Source organism: Mirounga leonina, unplaced genomic scaffold (assembly GCF_011800145.1).
Source record: "Mirounga leonina isolate KUSES-001 unplaced genomic scaffold, KU_Mleo_1.0 Mir_115, whole genome shotgun sequence".
In the NCBI taxonomy this organism is placed as follows: Eukaryota; Metazoa; Chordata; class Mammalia; order Carnivora; family Phocidae; genus Mirounga; species Mirounga leonina.
The window spans coordinates 43584348-43601969 of NW_023270268.1; the positions used below are offsets into that span (position 1 = coordinate 43584348).

At 37.3% G+C, this 17622-nt stretch overlaps 1 protein-coding gene across 8 annotated transcripts in view; it reads right to left on the reverse strand.

The window, feature by feature from the left end:
• The window catches only part of HLTF (helicase like transcription factor), a 51145-nt gene extending 36065 nt beyond the window's left edge, over positions 1-15080 (reverse strand). For 6 of the 8 annotated variants that reach the window (XM_034996591.1, XM_034996554.1, XM_034996581.1 and 3 more), the window contains exons 1-7: positions 14843-15079; positions 13504-13711; positions 4478-4644; positions 2645-2778; positions 1999-2096; positions 897-971; positions 334-525 (exon numbers count right to left, since the gene is read on the reverse strand). In XM_034996591.1, the coding sequence (XP_034852482.1) occupies positions 334-525; positions 897-971; positions 1999-2096; positions 2645-2778; positions 4478-4644; positions 13504-13711; positions 14843-14862 (894 nt within the window). In that variant the 5' untranslated portion in view covers positions 14863-15079. Of the gene's footprint in view, positions 1-333; positions 526-896; positions 972-1998; positions 2097-2644; positions 2779-4477; positions 4645-13503; positions 13712-14842 lie in introns of all 8 variants that reach the window. The other 2 variants (XM_034996546.1, XM_034996537.1) reach the window with 1 other exon arrangement.
• Between the last annotated feature and the right edge of the window lie 2542 nt (positions 15081-17622).

A 17622-nucleotide genomic window follows, 5' to 3' on the forward strand; every position in this document is an offset into this window, starting at 1 on the left:
ATACAATTTCATGTAACATTGTTGTCTCTTCCTTCTTTTTTTAAAGAAAACCCATGAAAGATAAGCTACCTTGAATTTCAAAAGAAAACTGAGAAATACGTTTATACATTATTGCTAATTAACTTAATTGTACCTTAACCAAATAAACCGAAACAAAAAAAACATAGCCTCATTTTAAGTGCAAGACACAGAGAAAACTGTTCTATACCGAAAGTGAAATCTAGTTCCACACCAGCACCAACATATTCCTATCTCTTTCTACTTCGAAATTACTTTCTATAAAATTATAATTACAAAATAAAATTTTATTAACTCAAGAAAAAAAATAATTACCAAACCCATATCATCAGCTAAAATTCCTCCATGGACATTTTCTGGTCGGTCCTTCTCAGAAAAATTTGTTATTGTGTTATAGTATAAGTCACTTCGCTGTTCCCAAAATGGTGGAAGGTCTTTACTGTTTTCCCGTGAAACCATCCAAGCTAGAGCTTGTTTTTGATGTGGAAGCAATGGTGTTTCAACAGCCTATAAATAAAAGGAATGTCTTAAATAGAAATTAAACCAGTCCTTTTTCTCCATGCAGATTCTGGAAAACAGTTCATATTATGCTAAAAACTGTACAGATTAACAGTGTATTTTAAAATTCCAAATTGTTTTAAATAAAAAATATTGGGGGTGCCTGAGTGGCTCAGCTGATTAAGTGTCTGACTTGATTTTGGCTCAGGTCATGATCCTGGCGTCGTGGGCTTAAGCCCCCATAGGGCTCCGCACTCAGAGTCGGCTTGAGATTCTCTCTCCCTCTGCCCCTTCCCCCGTCTCGCTCTCTCCCTTTCTAAATAAGTCAAATATTTTTAAAAATTAAATAAATAAATAAATAGGAAATATTGGCTCAGTACCTCAGCTGGTTCCATTTCATGAGTTTTATCATCTTCTTTTAAATCTTCAAACAATTTGTCAAATTCTGTTTTAAGCTACAACAAATAGCAACAAGAAACATCATGAAACAAACCAATTAAAATAATTTCACTTAATTCAGGGTTTTCAAATCATTTAATTAACAAAAAGATTTGAATACCAAAAGTTACCTAACATATTCTTTGAGTTGCTACATTGCTTACTGAAGGCAGAATGAATAGGTGCTTTAGGTGTAAGAGGTTGTGTTACAATCAAAATACGGAAGAGATTAAATCTAGAGTTTGTCACAGCTGTCACAAATCTATATATAACACTGGGCAAGAGACTTAACCTTTATGGCCTATATCTTATTCTTATAAAATGAAAGGGATAATTTAGAGTGTCTCTAAGGTTCCTTCTACCATTGAAGTTCTATGATTCTATTAGTTGTATTCAAAACATTTTGTGAGATCCTACCAGGTCCATTTATTTGACTTTTTTTTAATGTCAATGACACTTCATTTACTATTACTGCAAACAACTTGTTAGGTGCTACAAAACATTAATAGATGATTTTAATCTTATGCTAATTTAGTTGGTTCTTTAAACTGATCTAATTCTATAGCAACATGTATGTGTTATAATTACTTTTATAAATTAGCACACGAATACAAAGCAGTAGCTCAGAAGAAATCAGGCTAAATCAAAAAAGTTAGAGAGGTAACCTGGGGTTTGCCCACCAAACACAGGCTCAAGCCTTACTAATAACGAGCAGGTAAAATATGGTAACTACAATTAGAAGACAAAAAGGCTAACAGAGATTCTCAGGGTCCTGGGATCAAGCCCCATGTGGGGTTCCCTGCTCAGCAGGGAGTCTGCTTCTCTCTCTCCTTCAGCCCCTCCCACCCGCTCTTGCTTGCTCTCGCTTGCTCTCTCAAAATCTTTAAAAAAAAGTTTTTCATATATATTCTACAGTGTGTTTCATAACTTAACATACCTGAAGATCACAAGTACTAGCACATACATATTTATCTTATTCTTTTAAACATCAATCTTCAACATTTAAAATTCACTTTTAGATTACAAAATAAAAAAGAAGCATACCTGCTCAGTTGTCATCTGTACTGCAGCATGAACTGGCATACTATAGCTTGGTCCAGCTCTTCCAGAGCCCCAACTACTTTCTAAACTGAATCCTAAAGCTGTAATTTACAAAATGAAAAGAATAAAATCACCAAATGAATTATCTTTTAGTAACTTTTAGTTGTGTTCTAAATATATTTAAAAAATTTTTTAAAAACTAATAGTCATTAAAAAAATACATTATTAAAATAATGCCACATTTTTTAACAAACTCTTGCCAAATAAATAATACTTCTTCATTCCCTATTGGGAGATTCTTTTTGTCTATAATTTATCAGACGAAGTTTAAAATCAGGGATTTTAAACCAGATATTAACACTGGGGAAAATTAGGGAGGAAATACAGGACCTCTTTGTATGTATGTGTGCATGTGCATGTTCTCTCACACACAAACACATGCCCCCTCCTATGAATCTATAATTATTTCAAAATAAAGAGAAAAAAAAATCAGGGATTTCCTTAAAAAGATTCCTAAGAAAAGTTACAACTCAGAGCCTTCAACACAAATTAGCCAAACAAACTCAAATTATTTCTCAAGAGAAGAAATGTTTTATAATTCCTGCATCTTACAGTAGCAAAATAATAGGAGCTTAAACTCTAAACTTACTTTTTGGTGCAGGACCCAATTTAAATCCATGTTTCTTCAACTGATCTAAAACCGCTTTTCTATTTTCTTCTTTTCCCCAAAAAGTCATATGGAGAGGCATGGTAAAAGCATTGTTTGCACCAAAAGGAACAACCCTATTATATTTGAGGAAAAAAAAAAAAGAAAATTAGAACTGTTATTTTTTACTTCCATTAAGAATACGACTATTAAATATTGTAAGCATCACTGGGGTGCCTGGGTGGCTCAGTTGTTAAGCATCTGCCTTCGGCTCAGGTCATGATCCCAGGGTCCTGGGATCGAGCCCCACATCGGGCTCCCTGCTCCACGCTTCCCCTCTCCCACTCCCCCTGCTTGTGTTCCTTCTCTCGCAGTGTCTCTGCCAAATAAATAAAATCTTTAAAAAAATAAAATAAAATAAAATAAAAAAATATTGTAAGCATCACATTCAAATTTTGCAAGGAAGTGAAATAAGGAACTATTGGGCAAACTAGAAAAACAGAAAAAGTACAGGGAATAGGATCAACAACAATCAGTTTCTGTTCCTCTGTTTTTGGAACAGAAAGCCAGAAGAAACTGAAAAGATGGAATAAAGCCGGGTAGCCTATAACTGAGATTAATAAGATAGGTACAAATAGTAAGTTTAATTGAAAGGGAAGAGCTTTCACTAACAGAACCACTGATGGTAGCAACCCATTCTGGGAGAATGGGGAATGATTTGCAAGAACTACATCTGACCCTTAACAACACAGGGTTTTGGGACACTGACCCCCTATGCAGTTAAAAATCCACATATAACTTTTGATACCCTAAAAACTTAACTACTAATAGCCTGTTGTTGACCAGAAGCCTTACCAATAACATAGTCAATTAACACATATTTTGTAGGTTATATGCATGATAGATTGTGTTCTTAAAGCTAAAAAAAAATTAACAAAATCATAAAGAAGACAGAATACATTCACAGTAGTGTACTGCATTTATTTTAAAAAATCTGCATTTAAGTGGACCCGTACAGGTCAAACCCATGTTCAAGGGTCAACTATATTTATGATCCAGGATTCACTAAAAATTTATTCTCAATATCCAAAAACTTTAATGAACTGAGAACGGAGAAAACAAGTGAAGTAAGAAGACATTACTGAGCATTTGTCATCCAACCTCACCTTTTCATATTCTAAACATCCCATACTTAAATTCAGATCACAGACTAAACGCCTGAAAGAGAAAAAATGGTAACCAAGGAGACTGGGAGTTTTAAAAAAAAGGAAGAGGTGGTAGAACTGGGAGAATACAGGCCTTGCCTAAAGCAGCAGCTGCTACTCTGCTCCAGTCAACTGATGTTCTGTGCAAATGAAGGTCAGATCTTCCATTTGTCAAGAGAAATATTCATAAATAATTTTCAATTAGGGAAAAAATTAACCTATATAAAATGCAGAATATCCAGATATTTGAATATTGGAAATAAATGAAAAATTATAAAACACTATGTAGGCAAAATGAAACTCACCTACATATGATCACAGGCTACTAGCTTACAACCTTTGATTTAAACAAACACTTCCAAACTCCCAAATCTATGCACTAAAAGGTTTGGACACATGGTATGGATTTCCTAATATTTGAGCCAAAATCTATTATTTTCCATGGTAATAATTTAGTAGGAAAGTAAGGGAATAGTTGTTTCATGGCTGGGGTAGTAGAGGCAGATGGGAAAAGAATTAACACATACTAAAGGCATAGTGATAAAAGTTGTCAGGGCAACTATATAGCCTCTTAACAAATTCAAAGATCACAACTTATAATTATTAAAACTAAACTCTGAAAGTACATTACCCTTCAATCTGTGCCAATTTGTTGTCCATGATATAGGCCAAAGCAGCTGCAAGATCTTTCTTTAAATGGCCAACCTGATTTCCATTCACATTGTTTACTTTAATTGCATTCTTATCATAGGGGTTATTGGGCTCTCGTTGTAACGCAACCATTTCATTATTATTAACCTAATAAAATAATAAACAGATAATATTATAAATAATAAACATACAATAGGAGCTTTCTTCATTAAACTTTATCTGGGCTTTCCATTTATTTTTTTAATACTTACTTAATAACAGCATATAAGAAATGTAGATTTTCTTAGACTCATATTTGTATAGTAATATAAAAAATATATTTTATAATGTTTTTTACAGTATTTTTTAAACTTACATTCACTGGGAAGTTAACAAATCCTTGATATCTGAAAGATACAATCAAAACTAAATAAAAGTTTCACACTAAAATTTTCAACATAACTTCCGAAAACAGGTGATCTTTATTGAGTGCTTATTATGTGCCATTGTTCTATGTACATTACCTAGATCTGACTTTTCAAATATTCACAACTCTATCAGTAGGTACTATCATTACCCCCATTTTACTGATGAAGACACTAAAGCACAGAAAAGTTAAGTAACTTGACCAAGGTCATAAAGCTATTAAGTAGCAGAACTAGAATTTAAATCCAGGCAGGCTGGTTCCTAAGGCTGATTTCTCCAGGCTCTAAAAGGGGAAAAAGATATTAATTATAAGTCAAAATGGAATGAAATTAAGAAAATATATCCAACCTTCAATTCATGCCATTCTGATTCTACTAGATTAAAAGTTGCCTGAGGGTGATGTCACTGAAAATAGAAGACTTAAAGGACTTCTGAAAATTCTCTCTTCCATAATGGCAATGAAAAAAATGGCAGAAATTGTCAGAATCAACTTTTCCAGACATCTGGAAACCAACCAAAGAATTGCAGAAACCTGGAGGGTGTTAGTTCAAACAAAACAAAACAAAACAGCTAAACATCAGTGTCCTAGTCCCATCTCCAACTCTCAGCTGCATGATAGCCTTTAAAAATAACCTGCTAAAATTCTTGGTGCAGTCTAGTAGTCACCAAAGGGAGTGCAATGGAACAGAATCTTTCAAAGATTCATTCCTAAAGAATTGTCATTATTTGACCTGTATGATGGTTCTCCAGAATATCCCCACTTGCAAAGTGATTTCTATTTGATCTCTGAGCTCATCCAATACAAAAAAACCCTCCTTGGGTGGGTGTTTGTTAGAAACAATTTTACAGGCAACGGGTAATAGCTGGGGCAAACAATACAATAACCAAAAGGATTAAAAGGAAAGCTGGGGACTAAGATGTCCACTAAGGCTTTGAAAAGCTCCAATATATTCTGGGAACGTAAAAGGCCATATTCAAGCAGAGGGCTGTATGCATGCCCGGGGCTGTGCATATGATCAGGAAAAGACCTAAGAAGACCGTAAGCTCACACCTCTGGCTAAACTTGAGGCTCTGAACTAGCAGGACATTAAGGTTAAGGAAGACTGTCAACTGAAGGAGTGCCCCAAGTGCATACAGATCCCCACAGTAAAGACTGATAGATTTACTGGTTCTGGTTTAATCATAGGCTGACCATTAAGCTAACCAAGTACAGACATCAGTAGATTTTACAGGGTTAATTCAGGAAAATCACTAAACAAGCAACAATTCCAAAATCAGCAACAACAAACAACCCTGGAGAGGGAGAAGAATCTAATTTTTACAGTTGCCACATTATTTAAAATGTCTACTTTTCAACAATAACAACAAAAGAGACATGCAAAGAAATGAGAAAGTATGGTTCACTCATAGGAAAAAAACTATCAACTGTCCCTGAGGAAGCACAGATGTTTGACCTACTAGGAAAAAAATTTAAATTTTAAGTATGTTCAAAAACCTAAAGCAAACCATGTCTAAAAAACTAAAGGAAAACATAAAAACTATGTCTCACCAAATACAAAGTCTGTTGTCAAAAGTACAGTAAAGTAAAAAAAAAATTCACTAGAGAGGCTCCACAGCAGATTATGTGAAGGCAGAAGTTATCAATGAAGATGAAGACATTAGATGGGAGTCTAAGAACAGTTACAGAGTCTGAGAAATATATAGAAAAAAGAATGAAGAAACATGAACAGGCGTCAGAGATCTGTGGGACGATAGCAACCATATCTAAGATACACATCAGTCTCAGAACGGGAGGAGAACAAAGGGTAGAAAGGATATTTGAAGAAATAATAGCTGAAAACTCCCCAAATTTGATGAAAAACATTAATCTACATATCTTAGAAACTCAACAAACTCCAAATAAACTAAACTTAAAGAGATCTAAACCCAGACACATCATAATCAAGCTGTGGAAAAAAAATGTTGAAAGCAACAAGAGGAGCAACTCCTTATTTATAGGAGGATCCTCAATAAGATTAACATGATTTCTCATTAGACAGCATAGAGGCCAAAAGGTAGTGGAATAACTTTTCAAAGTGCTTCAAACAAAACTAAAGCCAAGAACTCTATATCTGATAAAATTACCCTTCAAAAGTATAGGAGAAATTAAGACATTCCAGTTAAACAATGAGAAATCACCACCAAGACCTGTCCTATATTAGAGAGAGAACTACAGGCTGAAATCAAAGGACTAGACAATAACGTGAATCTACACAAAGAAATAAGGACTACAGGTAAAGGTAATTAGATAGGTAAATATAAAAAGTATAATTTTTTTTGGTTGTAACTTTTTTCTACCTGAATAAAAGTGCATAAAACAATTATAAATCTGTGTTGATGAGCATACACTGTAAATAAAGATGTAATTTGTATGTTAACAGCACAAAGGAATGGGGGAAGAGGGAAATGGAGCTATCTACAAGCAAAATTTTTGTATGCTATTGAAATTAAGTTGGCACTAATCCAAACTAGATTCTTATGAATTGAGTTATTAATTGTAATTCCCCAGAGCAACTAAGGAAACAACTCAAAATATATAGTAAAAGAAATGAGGAAATTAAAATGGCACACTAGAAAATATTAACGCAAAAGATGGCAGTAATGAAGGTTAGACCCAAGGGCCACATATTGTATGGTTCCATTCTATGCAATGTGTAGAGTAGGCACATCCACAGAAATAGAAAATAAATGAGTAGATATCAGGGACTGAGGAGACAGAGTAATAGCAAGTGATTTCTAAAGCGTACAGGGTTCTTTCTGGTGTGACGAAACGTTCTGGAACCAAACAGTGGGGAAGGTTGCACAACCTTGTGAATAAAAACCACTCAACTGTACTTTAAAAATGGTGAATTTTGGGACACCGGGTTCGCTCAGTTGGTTAAGTGTCTGCCGTCAGCTCAGGTCATGATCCCAGCATCCTGGTATAGAGTCCTGCATCAGGCTCCTGGCTCAGCAGGGAGCCTGCTTCTCCCTCTGTCTGCCACTCCCCCTGCTTGTGTGTGCACACTCACGGCCCCTCCCCCTGCTTGTGTGTGCACGCTCGCGTGCTCTCGCTCTCTCTGACAAATAAATTTTGAAAAATCTCTAAAAAATAAAAATGGTGGGGCGCCTGGGTAGCTCAGTCGTTAGGCGTCTGCCTTTGGCTCGGGTCATGATCTCAGGGTCCTGGGATCGAGCCCCGCATCGGGCTCCCTGCTCTGCAGGAGGCCTGCTTCTCCCTCTCCCACTCTCCCTGCTTGTGTTCCCTCTCTCGCTGTGTCTCTTGCTGTCAAATGGATAAAAAAAAATCTTTAAAAAAAATTAAAAAAAATAAAAAAAATAAAAATGAATTTTATGGTAGTGAATTATCACTTTTTAAATTGCCTGAAAAAGACAAAGGAATGCTGCTTCAAACCACCACCACCATCTGTCTACTTTTTCAGGATTCTCTATAGCCTGGGGCGCCTGGGTAGCTCAGTTGGTTAAGCAACTGCCTTCGGCTCAGGTCATGATCCTGGAGTCCCGGGATCGAGTCCCGCATCGGGCTCCCTGCTCGGCGGGGAGCCTGCTTCTCCCTCTGACCCTCCCCCCTCTCATGTGCTCTCTGTCTCTCTCATTCTCTCTAAATAAATAAATAAATAAAATCTTTAAAAAAAAAAAAAAAAGATTCTCTATAGCCTGACCAGTCAGATTATCAGACAGATATTCCTCTCTAGCCCCTTGGAGAGATATTCATAAAGCACAGCTCTGTTCTCTCCCAGTCCCATCCTTTCTGCCAATGCCTGTAAGCATGATCTTTTTTTAAACTAAATTATGCAAATCCCAAGAAATACATAACCCCAAAAAGTTAGGTAAAAAAACTTACTTTTTTTAGATTTCATCTCAAACAAAATTAGCTAATTTTCTTTTATTGTAATAAATCATCACTTATTAAAAGTAGGTAACTGTGATTTACTACAGATGATAGCTAATTACTGATAATAGATAGTAGATAATAATTACTGATAGAAGTTAAAATAGAATACATATAGACCAAAATGCTAGAGACTATAAAAACAAAGAAAACAAGGTCTGAACACCAAGACAGAAAAGGATGTATTAAAAAATATTAAAAACAAAAAAAAGAGAGAGAATTACAACTAATTATAACAATCTATTTTTTTAAGATTTTATTTATCTGACAGAGAGAGACACGGCGAGAGAGGGAACACAAGCAGGGGCAGTGGGAGAGGGAGAACCAGGCTTCCCGCTGAGCTGGAGCCCGATGTGGGGCTCAATCCCAGGACCCTGGGATCATGACCTGAGCCGAAGGCAGACACTTAATGACTGAGCCACCCAGGTGCCCCAAATAAATAAAATCTTTAAAAATAAAATAAATAGGGGTGCCTGGGTGACTCAGTCACTAAGTGTCTGCCTTCGGCTCAGGTCATGATCCCAGGGTCCTGGGATCGAGCCCCACATCGGGCTCCCTCCTCCGTGGGAAGCCTGCTTCTCCCTCTCCCACTCCCCCGCTTGTGTTCCCTCTCTCGCTGTGTCTCTGTCAAATAAATAAATAAAATCTTTTAAAAAATAAAAATAAATTAAATAATCTTTAAAAAATTTAGCAATGCCAACTTTATATATCAAAACTTAGAGGAGATATAGCGAATACAGTACTTTGAAGAATGTTTAAGATTAAAAGCTATTATTATTAAGATTAAAATTAAGCATTCAAATCAGAAATCTAAAAATAAAATAAAATAAACTTAGGGAACTTGGATAACAGAACATAAAACAGAAAACAATGAAGAAAAATAACCATAAGAAAAATCCAAGAAAGGTTGCTTGAAAAGATGAAACATAAATCTCTACCAAGGCTAATTGATAAAAACTAGACACAAATATATAACACAGAGAATGAACACTTAAAATATTTTCAAGTATAAATGTTACTAAGCACAACTCTGTAGCATAAATTTGAAAATTTAAATAGATGCTTTTCTTTAAAAATATAAATTGCCAAAATTGACTCAATAAGTATTTGAATTATGCTGAGTTTGAATGAAGCTAGAATTAAAGAGTACATTAATGTATGACTTAATGCATATAAAGCTCTGGAACAGGCTAAACTGATACCAAGAGAAATTAGGTTGTAGGTGTTAGGGCAGGTCCAGCAGAAAGGACTACAACGAAACACAACAGAATTTTCAGGGGTGATAGAAATAATCAGTATCTTGATTAGAATGGTGATTATCATGTATTTATCTTTATCAAAACTCTTGGAATCATATACTTAGAAATGTGTATTTTCTAAAAAAAAAAAAAAGGCATGGGGGGGTGCCTGGGTGGCTCAGTCATTAAGTGTCTGCCTTCGGCTGGGTCATGATCCCAGAAGCCTGGGATCAAGCCCTGCATCGGGCTCCCTGCTCCGTAGGAAGCCTGCTTCTCCCTCTCCCACGCTCCCTGCTTGTGTTCCCTCTCTCACTGTGTCTCTGTCAAATAAATAAATAAAATCTTAAAAAAAAAAAAATGTGTATTTTCTCATGTAAATCACATCTCAATAAAACTGGAAAAAGTTGAAAATAGTAAGTATGCAAAGATTAATACCTCAATTTTTATATTTTCATAATAGTGATCAACCTCAAAACGTCCATCAATAAGGAAATTAAAAATACAATATAGGGCGCCTGGGTGGCTCAGTTGGTTAAGCGACTGCCTTCGGCTCAGGTCATGATCCTGGAGTCCTGGGATCGAGTCCCACATCAGGCTCCCTGCTCAGCAGGGAGTCTGCTTCCCCCTCTGCCCTCTTCCCTCTCGTGCTCTCTGTCTCTCATTCTCTCCCTCTCAAATAAATAAATAAAATCTTTAAAAAAAAAAAAATACAATATAGATTTGTACTGACATGAAAAGATAGTCCTAATATTTTACCAGGAGAAAAAAGGGTGATCACTATAATAGACATAATAACGATCTCAATTTTTAATACATAATGTGATTTCAATTTACATGCATATGCCCACAGAGTAAAGTGTGAAAAAATAAAATGAATAACTTATGGTCCAGGATGATAAACTACAGGGAGATTTAATGGTTTTTCTTTTAGCCATTTTAAAATAATGAATATGTATTACTTATAAAATAAATAATACATATTTTAAAAATAAAAAAGTGATTACTTTTAATGGGCTCAACATTTTTATTAGCTTACTAGTGTCATAGAAATTATTCTAAGCTCAACAAATAGTAAATGTTCTAAGATCAAAAACCATAATCTAGTATTTCACAATGGCTTAAAATAATTTAGAAAACAATCTAAGTTTTGAAAAAATAGCACAAATCAGAAACAGGCAAGCTCAGAGACAGAGACAGATAAAAGAACTAAAGAAGAGAGATGGATAGGAGATAAGAACCAATAGATTTCAGGAAAAAATTAGAAATGAAAAACTATTTCAGAATTAAAAACCAGAAAGAACACAAAGTTCCACAGACCTTGTGGAAAACATGGTAAGGGAAATAAATGATGAAAAATTAAGAAATAAAGAAGTATGATAGAAAGGATTTCAGAGAAAATAATAGGCATATACACAGGCATAGATACATGCAGAGGAGATCTAATAGATAGATGGTAGAATGGAGTCCCTGAAAAACAAAGCAAGCATTTAAAACTGTAATTAAAGAAAAATTTTCTGAAATAGAAGAAAATGAAGTTACAGGGCAATCATAAGACATACCCCAATAAAACTACTAGATTTTCAAGATAAGGAAAAATACCCTTTAGTTATGGAGGCAAAAATTCCCAATTCACTTATATGGGAGAGAAATCATATTGTCATCAGAATTCTCACCAACATTTTATGCAACATCAAAATATAGAGAGAAAATACAGGCTAAGGACTTTATATTTAGCCAAACTGTCCTTCAATATAAATGTCACAATTAGAAACATACAGAAACTCAGGAAATCCTCTTTCCTAAGAAATCTCCTAGACAACACATTTCAGACAATTACAAAATAATCTAAGAAGCTCCAATATAAAGAAAATATAGGAGGGGTGCCTAGGTGGGGTGGCTCTGTCAGTTAAGTGTCTCAGGGTTGTGAGATCCAGCCCTTTGTGGGGCTCCACACTTGAATCTGCTTAAGATTCTCTCTCTTCCTCTCCTTCTGCCCCTCCCTGCTCATGCTCTGGTTTGCTCTCCAAACAAAAAGAACTATAAAAAGACATTTTTTTTTTTTAAAGATTTTATTTATTTATTTGACAGAGAGAGACACAGCGAGAGAGGGAACACAAGCAGGGGGAGTGGGAGAGGGAGAAGCAGACTCCCCGCCGAGCAGGGAGCCCGATGCGGGACTCGATCCCAGGACCCTGGGATCATGACCTGAGCTGAAGGCAGTCGCTTAACCAACTGAGCCACCCAGGTGCCCAAAAAGACATTTTTAAACAATTAAGAAAACTGATTATGGATTAGTTATTAGATGTAATAAGGAATTACTAATTTTCTTAAGTATGAAAATGACAAGGTCTGAATTTTTTTAGAGACATACTGAATTATATGGATGTAAACTGAAACAGTAGAGGGGCGCCTGGGTGGCTCAGTCGTTAAGTCTGCCTTCAGCTCAGGCCATGATCCCAGAGTCCTGGGATCAAGCCCCACATCGGGCTCCCTGCTCTGCGGGAAGCCTGCTTCTCTCTCTCCCACTCCCCCTGCTTGTGTTCCCTCTCTTGCTCTGTCTCTCTCTCTGTCAAATAAATAAATAAAATCTTAAGGAAAAAAACAAAACAAAACAAAAAAAACCTGAAACAGTAGAGGTTTTTTTTGTTCTAAAGGACAAAAGGAAAAGTGATGAAAAAAATGTGAGAAAATTTGTTAACCGCTGAATCACAGGTATATGGGAGTTTGTTTTATTATTCTACTTTTATGCATGCTTAAAATATTTCATAATAAAGACTAAAACTAGTGACACATCAGCCAAATAACAGAGAAACATACTACATAACCATAACAAAGACAACTTCTCACCAGATATAAAGTCATATATTATCTGTCTCTCACACATACACACAATGCAAACAGATACAGAAAGACAGATGTAGGGAGAAAAATTGGTAGACAGATAGTCTTACTGCAGAAAGGAAAAAAAAAAAGGACCTAAAAATAGACAATTCCCTTATCTAGTAGGAATTAATCTTCCTAAATTAAAAATATTGCAGTACAGAAATGCGCTAAGGGACAGAAGAGGAGAAAGAAAAGAACGGACTTGGAAGTTATTCTACAAATACACCCCTAGTATCTGCTTTCTGGGCCAATCATCTAACCTTCCTAAGCTTCAGTTCTTCAGTGATAAAAAGGGGATAATAGATGTTCTATCTACCTTCAAGTCATTATAGCCATCAAATGAAACCATACAGGAAAAAGTGCTTTATATATTACAAGCAGAATATAAATACAGAAGAAAATTGGCCATTAAATATTTGTTATCTTACCCAGATACATTCTACTTAAAGTAAAATAAGTATTAATTGTACATATCACCTTCAAATTCTTATTTTCTGGGTTAACAAGATAAATATATTTCAACTTAATATCTAATATTATTATACTCACTACTCCTGTGTAATAGCGTAGTCCAACTACATGACCTCTCAAAGTTCCAAATAAAACTGAATCTAGCTCTTCATCACTAGTTAGGAAGTCGTCTGGAGGTATAATATCTTGGAATTCAAAACGGGGAAAGAAAGTTGGATATGAGAGGCGTGGAAAATTTCCATGGGCTCCGTATTGGACAGTCTGCAAGTACTTCCAAACAGGATCTCTATTAAAAAAGAAAAAGCACAGGAAAATGATACAATATTTAACCAAAGACCATATTATATTTATAGGCCAACTGTTTTCTCATTTTATTTCAACATGTTAAATCTTTAGTGGGAACTGCTGTATAAAGATTGACAGAGTGTTACTATGGGTAAAGCAGGAATTGGAGTGAGTGGGGAAGGTTTCCAGGAACCCTAACCTGTTCAGTAATGCCTCTTCTACCTACCGAGTACTCAAAATGAAAACTCCAACAAGGGCTCACAAATCTTTTCCCTAGTGATGATCATCTATTTAAATTGAGATGTATATGATGTAACTCTAATTACACACCAAATTTCAATAAGAATTGAACTAGAAACGACTGGCAAATATGGAACCATTATTATATGTGAAGCCATTTATACGGTTACAGATAATACAACCAGCATCCAGTTTTAATTCTCTCCAAACAGAACCCTTATCAGGCATCTAAATCATGCCATCATGGGAAGTTGACCTCAAGTCTCCCATTCCCGTTGGTTTAAGGGTACCCTCAATCCTTTCATGGATAACTGTTCCAGGAACAGGCATGTACACCAATCTGGAAAATGAAAAATAAGGGGAAGTTCGCGGAGGGGCTTCCTAAAGTTTCCACTCTCCTAAGAACAGATGGAAGCTATTTCCCCGCGTTTTCCTTGTACGCCGCGCATACCTCTTTGGCTCCACTGCAAATACATATTTCTATGTCTGTGCATGCACATAAACTGTGAGCTACTTGGGGACAAGGGCTTTCTTAATTGGCCCTTTATTCCGAGCACACCGTCTAGCGCACAGTGAGCATCTAACGTGTGTTCGTTGAATAAAGCTCAGATCAGGATCCCGGCTAAAGAGTGGAGCTTGGAACCCTAGGCCCCCCACAGCCCCTGAGAGAGATTTCTCCAAGGCCCCGGCATGAGGCTCGCCTGAGGAGCCTCCCCTCGCCAGCCAAGGCTATGCATTTATTTCTCCCGCGGCGATATGAGCCACCAGCAGGACGAATACAAGCTGCACCGAGAACGCGAGGAGAACTCGAAGGGAACGCGGGGAAGGTCAGGTTCATCTGGGGACGCCGACAGGCCGTTACCCCTGCGCCCCACCCCCTCGCCCCCTTCACCTCTTGAACATCCACGACATGGCGCTGAGCGGGTAACGAACGGAACGCTTGTGCGCCCCAGATAGCTCTCGAGCCGGCTCAATACGCCTCCCTCCAGGCCCTACAGCCGAGAAGCACAGAGTAGGTTCCGAGCGCCGGAGGAAAAGCGCTCCGAGGGAAGTGAGACGCCGCGAGTCTAATCCGACGTCGACGCAGTCGCCTTCTAGCAACAATCTGAGAGACCAGTGACGCTTTGTGACTGACACTGTCAAAGCCCAATCGCGAGGAAGGAGCCTACGGAAACGAACCAATCAGAGCATGGAAGGGAGGGCAACTCCGCCCCACGCAGGGATTCAAAGACTGTAGGGGGTCCCGGCTGCAGGGGCGGTTCCATCCGGGTTCTTCCCCGCCCCCGAGGCGAGCGCGCGGGAAAGCCACGCGGCCCCAGGAGTACGAGTGGCATGCTGGTGGTGTCTGCGTTATCGGCTTGATTCCCAGCTTCAAACAGAGAGACGACTCTCTTTTCCACTGTTTGCCCCAGGCCCTAAGTCTCAGCCCCATTCTTCAGGCCTTACTTCATCCTGCCTCATCCCTACCTCATCTGATGTGACCTGTAACAGGATCTTCCACTGAATAAGCTCCGCGATATTACGAGCCCCGGAGCTACCAACAAGTTACTTTCTTTCATTTCCTGGGGTGAATCTCGGGTGGATGCCTTCAAACTGTTCATCTTAAGGGTCACTAGCGAATCTATGAGACACAACGAATTCAGAAGTGTTTAATTGGAATTTAGGTTTACAGAGTTCCCCCCTCCATTTTCTTTTTTAAGGAAAATTTTCATTTCTAGCAGTTGGTGATTGCTGGGAGTAGTGAGCACGACCAGCTTTACCTGAGGCATGTGGCTGCCCATGTGAATAGGTGGGAAGAAGCTTGTTTTCCTCGGGGACCATAGGAGGAACAGAGCTCCACAGTTGGCTTTTGAGTCTGAGGAGAATCAGAGAACTGTACTTTGGGTACAGTGGGCTGGCTGCAACCAAGGGGCTGGCAAGGCTGAGCTCTGCACCTTGGGAGCCCAGAAGAAATTAAGTCAGCTGACCTTTAAACTGGTGCAGCAGCAGCACCAGAGTAAAGAAGCTGGTGGTGGTTTTGAACCGCACTAAGTCTCCGTGTAACTGTCAAAGGAGAATTGTAGGATCAAAGAGGAAATGTATTTGTGAACGTGGTCAATATTGACACTTGCCCTTCATAGAGTGCTCCATTTTACATTTCCTTCAGCAGAGTATGAAGAGTAGTCAATAAGACAGTTTTTTCAAGAGGCCTTTGCTCATTTTCTTAAGCTATCATCTGTAAGCATGAACCAGCAATGGAAAGAGAAATTGAATTTGCAGCAATTTATTACTTCATTTCACTAAACAGAAAGAAGATGATGAGGAAGATGAAAACAGTGGCATTTCAAATTATTTTAATTTACTTTCTTCTGGAAGTATTAGACAAATGGCAATATAGTTCAATTTTTGGTGTGCCAGAGTCTAAATAAGTTCTTGGAAAATACGCCAGAAAATGCTCAGACTGAAAATGTTGTATGTGTAAAATCAGTGAAGAAGCCATGATCGTTAGACTGAAAGATGAAATTGCAAATATGAAAATACAGGTAAGCCTGACTCCTTAAGATCTGTAATGATTGCCCCATTGTTAAAGAATGCAGATTAAGGTAAAAAAATTGCTATTTAAAGTCAACTTTTTTGTCCACTTTGTCACTATTTTACATCTCAGATCTAGCAGTTGAACTTGAACACTCTTTCACTTAGTCATAGCACAAAGAGGACGGTGAGGAAGATAAGAGCCAGATTCCATAGAAATTTATGGTCTATGGCAGAGTTTGTGTTTTATTTTAAATGCAGTAGACTCTCATTAAGGGTGAGAATAACAAAGTGAGTTAGGCTTTAAAAAATTCATCTGGCAGCTCTATGGAGTTTTTAGAGAAAAAACAGAAGTAGACTACTTAGTTGATAATTAGGAAACAATTGTGTCCAGCTAAGAGATGATGGTGGCTTGGAATGGGGAGATGATGAAGCTAAGAGAACAAACAGGGTGTGCTGATGGATTTGGGTATGGATGCCGAGAGAGGGGAAGGAATAAAAAATTCCTCCAGCCACTCACCTCCCAGTCACAAACACGCTTTCTCATCATCCCCCCTTTATGCACATTAATCATGTCACTCTCCTGTTTGATGCTGTGAACTTGAAATCAAAGAACGGCAGGTGTGGCTCTTTATAATCTGTCCCCTACCTCCCACTCCTATCACTTCCCAACCCAGCCTGCCTATAATGCCCTTCACTAACTTCTCTAAAAATTAGGAATATTTTCATACAGAACCACAAGGCCATTCTCACACCCAACAAAATTAATAATAAATCAATCTTTGGTGTCTTCTAATAACTTGTAATAACATAATCAAATTTTTACAATTGCCTACAAAAAATGTTTTTTTATACTTTGTTAATAATATAGAATTTTGAAACCCTTGGCAAAGAAAATAACTTTAAGAATCTGAATTTCCAAAAGTCTGACTGTAATACATAAACTTCTAAGTTTATGTCATAACTAATAGGTTCTGGAAGAATGTATGATATTGTGTGTTTACTTGTTTGCTTGCTTTATTCACCCATAAGGAGATAGAGACAAAGTTCAATGGAAGAGGAGAATTTTCAGGAATGACATATTAGAGTTCACAGAGTAAATCTCTTAAGTGGATCTCAGGGAAAAGGCCTGAATGCCATCACCCTAGGCTAAGCACCACA